At 39.5% G+C, this 9,639-nt stretch overlaps 1 protein-coding gene across 3 annotated transcripts in view; it reads right to left on the reverse strand.

Annotated features, from left to right (window-relative positions):
• The window catches only part of TPP2 (tripeptidyl peptidase 2), a 69,207-nt gene that overhangs the window by 2,971 nt on the left and 56,597 nt on the right, over positions 1–9,639 (reverse strand). For 2 of the 3 annotated variants that reach the window (XM_041731203.1, XM_041731202.1), the window contains 4 exons: positions 9,469–9,620; positions 7,266–7,362; positions 6,429–6,559; positions 1,662–1,869 (listed from right to left, as the gene is read on the reverse strand). In XM_041731203.1, coding sequence (XP_041587137.1) covers positions 1,662–1,869; positions 6,429–6,559; positions 7,266–7,362; positions 9,469–9,620 — 588 coding nt within the window. Of the gene's footprint in view, positions 1–1,661; positions 1,870–6,417; positions 6,560–7,265; positions 7,363–9,468; positions 9,621–9,639 lie in introns of those variants that run through there. The other variant, XM_041731204.1, reaches the window with a different exon arrangement.

The raw sequence follows: 9,639 nt of genomic DNA on the forward strand, positions 1-9,639 counted from the left end.
AAAATAAAACTGTGATAAACCACTAGCTCTTGGAATCTATACCAAAACACCTCTTTATGCAAAGGGGAGCTAAACATAAATGACTGCAAAAAACACAAATAAAGATAGAAGTACAAAACTATAAGAAGTCATTATGAATGACCAAAACTACAAAAGGGTATAAAGTTAAAAAAAAAAGGTATCATATTGTATAAACATATTCTTACTTTCAATTAATTCCTTTTGTATAAGTTTGTACCTTTAATTATTCCATCTGTCAAATATACTCGTAACCATTTATTCATATTTTTGCTCTCCACTTTTAGAATATAGAGAACAATCTCAAAGAAAGGAATCCTATCACTTTTATTTGTACTCTAGAGGCAAGCAAAGTGTTCAATTCTTTTCAGTGTAATAAAAAGACACATAATACAATGCATGGCCCCTAATACAGTAGAGGTATTATGGCAAACAGGCTCATTGATAAGTTTTTCTACGCTGTTCATCCAGTGTTTGGCCTGCAGGCTCTTATTCATCTTTCTCCAGCAGCAAGCACAGCAGGGAGCATGAGGCAGACACGCAACAGTCCTATGTCAGCAATGGCAGCAAACACTGCTCAGGGCCCTGCCTGTACTTAACACTCACTCATTAGGAACTCTGTGTCCTGTCACCACTCCCATTTGACAGGTAAGAAACCGAGGCATCAGAATTCAGTAACTTGCCCAGGGTCATACAGATGAAGGTGGCAGAAGCAAGATGTGAACTCCAGGGTCCGGTTTCAGATCCAAATTCTTAACCTCTGGTGCTGCACTAAATCCTTCAGTTTCCTGACTCTAACCCCATTTCCCCAGCATGAGCACAGCTGCCATAAAACTAGGCCTATCTCCATTCTACTTCTGAGTTAAAATAAAACATTTAGCTAAATTATAAAAGTACTGTGGTGGGAAAAACTCAGGCATAGAGGAAACTTCTCCTATCTTAGGTCTTTATTATAAATTATCAGTTAATCTAGAAAACAAAAACAGTGGCTTGTGCTGGGTTAGGAGAACTCCACCGATTTCATTTACTTTATTTTTCTCTATCTTCAGAAGAAAGGAAGACTGATAAAAACTTATACTTACAGAATCCCTACTGTAAGAATTATGGTAGAAAGCTTAAAGGGATTTAAAAGGTTTTTATAGCCAAAATCCAAAAAATTTATCAATGCTACTTCTAAACTGGGTTTTAAAACTGATGAGCTATAAATCCAGATGATAATTACTTAAAAGTCAAAGGGTTTTGAGAAAAAGAGCATCTAAAGTAACTGGAATGCCGCCCTCTCCATCCCTGATGAATCAGCACAGATGTGGGAAGGCACAAACACAATTTCTAGATGTTCTTCTTTCTAGCTTCAGAGAGAATGGACTTAACAGAAAGGCCACTACACACACATTCTCAAGCTGTTTTCCGAATTAGTTTGGCTAAAGAGCCACTGTGCAGATAGAGAAAAATCTGGTAAAATGGTTCTGAAACAGGGAAGATGAAGGAGGTCTCTCTAAACAATGTCTTCTTCAGATCCCAGCACAGCCCCACTCTATAGATTTTCTTCCTCTTCTGACCAGGGAGCTGGGAAACCTGAGAGGAGCCAATGGGGCACCAGGGAGGTTTGTAAGTGACCCCCAAGAACTGTGCACAAAGATTACCTTATTGTCAAAAAGATCAGTCCATTTTGTAGTTTCCCAAAAAGTTAACATCACAGAATCCAGAGTATTTTCTCTTTCCTCCTCTCTCCCTTCAGTATCACTGGAAACAGCCCCATCTTGATCTTGTGCATGAAGCAGATGATCAGCTAGGGCACATCCTTTCCGACAGAGGGCATCCACGAGGGTAGATTTTTGTTTGTCCATATCACTGGGCACCAAATCAAAAAACAATTCATAGATCAGTAAAAGTCCTTGAAAAGTGCAGACTTATCTGAAACTATAAACTCATGCATTCTTTCCCTGAGATTGACAATGTAGGAATATTGGATAGCTAGGTATATCCATCTGTATAGTACATCAAACAAGATGCCTTATTTGTAATGCCACACTAGCTGCTACATTATACATACAGATTAAACAGTTATGACAGCTGTGTTTGGTTGAAACAGGATGCCACAAAGTAACAGAAGTGAAAGTCTATTCAGCTCTAAATTCTGTCAGCTAGATAACTTCATCAGAATAGTATCTTTTAGATAGATTTCTTATAAAGAGCAATTATTACATATTTTTGAATTGACGTTAGAAGTTCTTTCAGCAGTGAACCTTCATTCATAAACAAAGCAAACACTAAAATGCTTACTCTGAATGTGCCAGCAACTCTTTTAGCACTTTTACATATTAATTCATTTACAGTCAAAACAATTCTGAGTAAGATACTATTAATGATCCCTATTTTGCAAAGGAGGCGGTGGAGGCACACAGATTTGTTCAAGGTCCTACAGTTAGGAATCAGTAGATCCAGCATTTGAAACTACACAGTGTCTGCTTCTGAAACCCTGCTCTTAATCACGATGGGATGGTAAAACTGCCTCCCTGCAAGGCAGGAATCTGTGCTCTTCTGATGTATCCCAAGTGCCCAGACAATGCCTGGCACAGAACAGAAACTCAATAAACCCTTGCTGAGTGAAATACAGTAACAACCTACACTCCAGGGGATAGTGTTCTTCTTGAAGATACTTGCTTATCTGAGGAATTTTGTCCAACTCATGTCCGACATGCGTAAAAGACAATGAGGATTAAAAATGATGAGAGCCCACGGAGCGCTCGGACATGGACACACAAACTAACAGTGGGAATGATTCTGAAGGACTCGGAGTGTAATGTGCAACACATGAAATCTTCTGGCACTACAAAATCAACAATTAGTACAAGAGATAATTAAAATGAGAAAACAACAACTTGTTACAAGCCAACAAAGTTACCCACCTTAATAAGTTTGTAATGTAGATAAAGTGAAGCCAAAAAAAGATGCCTGGGATGAAATTTCAGCAAAGTTTCAAAGCTTGAAAGAACCAACTTTCACTCTCTTTTTGGGGAAAGGTGCCAGGGAACTGCTTGGTTTACTTTGGACTCAGGAACAAAAGGATTTCTGAGGTGAAGGGCACGTACAAGGCTTCTCACTTACTGAGCATCCCCCTCACTGCCCCACCTTTAAGATGCCGGCCACCATCTGAAACATCTTGCCAGTACTTTATTTATACTTTAAAGCAACCCTAGGAGCAGGATACAATTATTGTCCCCATTCCGTGAAGGAGGAAGAGAGCCTTGGAACAGAACTGGATTGGCAAGGCAGATTTGATCACTCATGGCAGTCTGACTGCTTGGTCCTAGCTGCCCAGAGAAGGGTTGGAGGATGCAGAACATAGAGGGTGACAGAGGTGTGCTGTACTTGTCAGTCCTGGACCATATTACCTGCAAGACCTCTTTCTATTTTAGCATTCTCTGATCCAAGAACCTAATATTCCACATATTTGGAATATTCCTTCTCTATTCTCATGTAACTTAGAACTTACTGGCTCAGATCAAATACCTTATTAATCTACGAGGCTTTCTCTACTCAAATGAAACCAGCTCTCTTTCCTACAGGCTCTCACAATGTAAAATATTGTAACTCTTAATCACATCCTAGCTAGCAACTTCATTTTCGGCATCAGAGTATATGCTTTCTAGGAGTAGAGCATCCTGTTCTTTTTATGTTCCTCTCAGTGATGCTTTGACTACAGTGTTTGCTCAATAAACATCTCTGAATCAAATCTAGTTAGTGGTTCTGATCAATGTGGTACTGCTATATTTTAGGAAGAGCTTCAATCAGATACCTTAATGGCCTAAATAAACCGCAGCTTAATTTAACTAAAACTTGATAATGGAGCGCCTACAAAAAGCTACTATCATTTTTAAGATTAAAAAAGGGCTATCATAATTTCTGGTACATGGGTGACTGAAGTAAAAGCAGCTTTGCATGAAAATGAGGAATAAATGCCCCACTGCTACTCCGTCCCCAACAAATGCAAACCCTCCCGAGGTTTGCCCAGAAAAGGAACACCTGGACAGGGTACTGTGCGCAGCACAGCGTACCTGAGGCCCATGCTGGTTTGGCCAAAGCAAGGCCTGGGGCAAACACCTACATTGTGAGTCAGACAAACCGATCTAGTGTTGCCAAAAACAAACTAGCGTCTCAGCATTTTCACAACGTTTGATGGTTCCTTTCTGGTTTTATTCCACCATCTCTGAAAGTCTTTATAATCTTTAAAGCAAGGACCCTAAGTTCCTGTTATTTTTTGACAGCCACTGGAGTCAGGGTCTGAAATTAAAACTGAGAAAAAAGGGACTAATAAGATTGAAAATACAACTAATCTGGGCAGCCCAGGTGGTTCAGTGGTTTAGCACTGCCTTCAGCCCAGAGCCTGATCCTGGAGACCTGGGATTGAGTCCCATGTCAGGCTCCCTGCATGGAGCCTGCTTCTCCCTCTGCCTGTGTCTCTGCCCCTCTTTCTCTCTGTCTCTTGTGATTAAATAAATCTTAAAAAAAAAAAAAAAAAAAAAAAAAGAAAAGAGAAGAAAATACAACTAATCTTGGTCCGTGGCTCACTTTAATCTGGAATTAAGAGTTTCCTCTGTGGACAGTAAGATTCAGGAAAGTATCAGCCATTCAGGTCAAAGTATCAGCAGTGCTAAATGGACCTTCATATTTACTGAAATTTCAAACGTGATTTCCTACACACATGAGAGTCTATTCTCTATTTTCACAAACTAAGAAATAGCAGATGCTGGAAGGGATGGGGCAGCTGATAGCAGAGGCCACAGTGAGGTCAACGTAGCCTTAGAGGGGCCAATATTTCTGCAATGAGCTTCTCACAGGTAATAAAGCCTAGACGGGATTTATTAATTACTGCAACGGGATTAACATGGAATGGAATTGAGGAAGTGCAATGTAGATGACTCCAGTGAGAAGCCAGGAGCCCCACAGAGGACAGGAGACATATGGATATGGCTGTGGGCTGAGGCATACACACCTGAAGACCAGGAGAAAGGGGCTTGTCAGCAGAGGGCAGTTATGAAAGAAATGGAGGGGGTATTCAGACCTAGAGCAGAAGTCAGGCTCAGAGAGGGCTCTCTACCTCCCCACACCACCACCACCCGACACAGAAAGGACAGCCAGAAGATGGGTAAGTGCAAGGCAGAGCTGATGCTTTTTTTTTTACTATCAGAAAGAAATGAGGCCTATGAATCCTCTCAAGACAGGTAGGAACGCAAGGGTATCAGAATATGAAAGGACCCGGGCCTGCATGTATCCGGTGTGAATCCCGCTCTCCCATCTCCAGCACTGGCCCCCTAGGCTGGTCATGTATCCTCTGAGCCTTTTTGCTTTTCTGCAGATGCCCCTACGAGGCATGTTATTTAGAAGATTAAGTTTAAATGAGGTATTTAACAGGCCCCAAATAATTCCTTGTACATAACTGGCACTTTACAAATGGACAAAACAGCAACATTTGAGATCACTCCTTTAGAAGGTGGGAAAGGACGCACACCATGCCAACAATCTAATCTGAAGAAATTTTATTCTGCTTGAAAACTACTGCTTGTAGATTCGTAACAGCTGTAATATTAGTATAAATAACGTAATACCAAGAGTTCTAGAAGTTTAGAATCAGGAACTTGATAGAGAAAGAAGTATTGACTGAAGAAGCTGAAGGAATCACTTTAATAGCTCTAGGAGGAGGCAAGATTTCCACCCTCGCAGGTGATGACCCTTGGGTGAAAGTAAACCAAAGTGACAAAGGGAAAGCTGGTATCAGGAGAACTTCACAAGATGGTCCTGAGAATTAAGGAAGGTGAAGGGGAGGTTGAGGGAGCGTCATAGACCGTGTGGGAGCCATACGTTCACCTACCACCATCCAGCGATGCCTCTTGCTTTACAGGTCACACTAGGTTTTTTAAAGCTAAGCCATAAACTTCCCTCCCTTCACCCCAAAAGATACTGTAAGAACAGTTCCTAACTCAAGTTGCTAGGTGACGGTTTCAACCTAACTTTATTTCTGTTTGTGTTACCAGGCATTACAAACTAAATCTGAGCTTTTCCTGGTTTTAATCAACGAAGAGTTTAGAAAGTAATCTTATAGAATGTTATGTGTTTGCCTTCTCCAGATATCCAGTTCCCACAAATCCCCAAGGGGCAGGACTGTTTGATCACAGACACTCAAGTCTCTCCACCACAACAGCACCTAATGGTAGAGAAAACAAACTCCTTTTCTTTTGCTTAATCTCAAATGACTGAAGAAAATTATTACAAAATATCTTAAGGGTGGAGTATCCAAAAACTGATAGTTCTAGGGACGTAACAAATATCAAAAAAGAAGAATATTCTCAACGATTTTAAAAAGTAACTAAGAAATGAGATGCAAGAAAGATTATTTACTGGTTAGGTACTTTTTTATAGTAGCTGCATCGGGCCTGGGGTCAGTCTTCATTGCCATATAAACCGCTAGGGCCGTTTGATCTATATGAGAAATAACAGCATCTGCAGCTTCAACAATTTCGTTAAGTCTTTTCATCCGCTCCTAGGGAGGAAAAAAAAGAATAAATAAGAAATAGGTGTATCAATGAGTACACCAAATTACCTTTGCTTCCTCTGTCTCAATCATGAGAATCCCAAGTCCAGAGTGAGAGGGCTGGGCAGTCTACCCGCAGAGTCTCGCTACAATCACCACAGTCGGTGCTCATGCTGCTCTCAGCAATTTGCTCCTCACTTGTGAGTCTCAGAGGTCTCCTTTCAACACCTTCAGGTTCACTCTGAACCCTGGAGAATTTTTAATTGATTATAGCTAGCACTTTCCTACTGGTCAACAAGAGCTGGCCCACGTTAAGACAGTTTGGAACTACGGCCAATTCTTAAAAATTAGCATCAGTAACAAAGTTGATGCAGAGTAGGAGTTCTTAGTTTGCTACATGTGTTTAGAATTACAGGAGGCCAGGACTGCTGCCTTGAGGTGAATGTCAGAAAAGCAATCCTAGGATATCTTACCTATTCCTCCTCCCAATGACAAAAATGTGAGCAGGAATACTATACTGAACCCACAGTAATGGCTAAGTGCCCTGTCATTACCTTAGTGAAAATAGTTAATAGAACATTCAATCTGAAGAAACATGTTTTCATCTGGCAAGAACACAAGACAAATATAAGGCTGCATTTTTATTCAACGTATAGACCTTATCTAATGTTACAAACAAAATGAAATACTCATATTAAGAATGAACACGTCCAACCTTTTCAGCATCCAACTGATGAAGTCTTGCAACATACAGAGGAAGATAATTAGGATATGTTTCTTTCAATTCATTATAAATGTCACTAGAATCCAACCTATGTATACAAGAAAGAGATAAACATTGTATTTCATTTCTTTTAGAAAGAAAACAATTTTTGTCTTCCCTATTATTTAACATTGCTTTGAAGTTCCAGTCTATAACAAAAGGCATCAACCTGAGATAAAATTACTGACAATGACTATCATTATTTGCAGGTATTAACTATGCTCAACCTAGAAAAAAAAATCAAATTGTTAAGCATCAAGTTTTCACACATACCAGGTATAGACGTATAAAGAGGAGGAAAAAACATTCAAATAAGCAAGAGAGATGAAAAGACCTAGAAATGTCTAAAATGTTTCAGAAATATGTAAACTTTTCTGAAAAATCTCAAGTCTTAGGTGAATGAAGACACATTCCATGTCCCTGTATGGGGAGTTGAATAAAGCTGTGAATTCTTCTGATAAAATAGGTGAGGGGGAGTAGTGGCCAGGGGTTTCTTCCTGGCTTGCCTTGCCTGCCATGAAACCACCGCTTCCTGGGCTGCGCTGGGGTGGCAGGGGCCCCAGTGCTCTCAGCAGCAGCATGTCCAAGGCAGGCCCTCTGCTCCACCCTTTCTCCCCCCTACATTCGCTCATAACTCAGCCTTAGCACCAGGTAGCTGAGTCACACATGAGCACCAGCTCCTCCCAGGAGGAGAGTCCTCTGGGAGCTGAGGGGTGAGGGAGTGGCCTTGGCACAGATAACAAAGATTCTCACTTTTCTTCCTGAACTTTAGATATTCTTGAATAGATGCTTCATCATTTGCTGTATGCCCTTACTACTATCTCCAAAGGTTTTAAGGTTGATTTTTAAAAAAAGGATTTTCACTAGTTTCCAGGGGATACTAATATTTTCAACTGTTTACAATATCCTATAATCAGACTTATAGAATTTGACTTCTGGTGGAGATACAGGCAGGTTTTAAGTGAAAAGGTAAGTTTGAATGTAGACAGACACTGTAACTTCAATCCTTGGGAATTATTTTTACAATATGATGTCTGTTCTCTAGAAGACTGCAGGACTGCAAGGGTGCATACATATTTAGCTAATGAGGACTCTCATAGGAAAGCAGTGGTCAGAGAGATACTACATAACACAAATGGAAAAAGCAATCCATTTAACAGGAGAATAAATTCCTATTATGTAAAAAGTAAGCTACAAGTCAAAAAACAAGCTGGGGGAAAAATGTGTCCAAGTACAGCAAAGCATTAATATCTTTTATGTTAAAAAGTTAAAAGAAAAATCTGATATCCCAACAGAAAAAGAGTACAGAACATGTTCAACTGATAGAAGCTTCACAAAAAACACAATGATAGCATTTAAAAAGCTCAAATTTCATAACTTAGGATATGCAATTTAAGACTATGATCATGGCATTTTCTTTTTTCACCCTCTAGAAGCAAGGCTTTATTTTCAATTCCATGGCTCAGCTTGGGCAAAGGTATAGTGAACAAAACAGGCTCCGCCATAAACTACTGAAGGGAGTAGAAACTGTGACATTCCCTCTAGAAAGCAATCTGGTAAAACATATTAAGGCAATTTTTAGTATTAATAATACTGATTCAATAATTATACTTTCAAGATGCAATCTGATGGATATTTAAAGAAACTACATGTATAAAAATGTGCATCACAGCACCACAGAGAAAAGCTATAAATACCATACACCAAAGACAGTATTTAAGTGGGTTATATTTCATTAATAGGACCACATAATAGTCATTAAAATGGTACTTTAAAGGACTATTAAATGACCCAAGAAATGCTCATCATCAAATAGTAATTGGAAAACTAGGACACGATGTAATTCACACTGCTACATGCAGAGAAAATAACAATAGGACAATGATTTCTTTGTATTTTACAGAGAAAATAACAGGACAATGATTACCTTTGCAGAATAGGAAAAAGGTGATCTTTATTTTCTTCTTTATACTTTCCAATAAAATTCTCTTCCAAGAGCAAATCAGAATTAAGTAGTTAAAATAAAAACACTTGTAGCCCTACCACCCATTGTTAATATTCTGAATAGAGCCCATGCACATACACATCTCACTTCTGGTTGTAAATGGGAAAATAAAAGTAAACACTTAGAGGATTAAAATCCACTAAAACTTACTTTGTCATCCACTGAATTTTAAGATCTCGTAATGCTTCAGTGAACTCCTCTTTCAAATCTTTCTCTTTTTCTGCCTCTTTTTCTTTATCTTTGCTGCCGTTCTTCGTCTTTGTTGGCGGAGGTATTAAGTAGTAATGAACGGGGATCACATCCTATGAACGTGGAGAGTCT

Source organism: Vulpes lagopus, chromosome 16 (assembly GCF_018345385.1).
Source record: "Vulpes lagopus strain Blue_001 chromosome 16, ASM1834538v1, whole genome shotgun sequence".
Taxonomy (NCBI): domain Eukaryota; kingdom Metazoa; phylum Chordata; class Mammalia; order Carnivora; family Canidae; genus Vulpes; species Vulpes lagopus.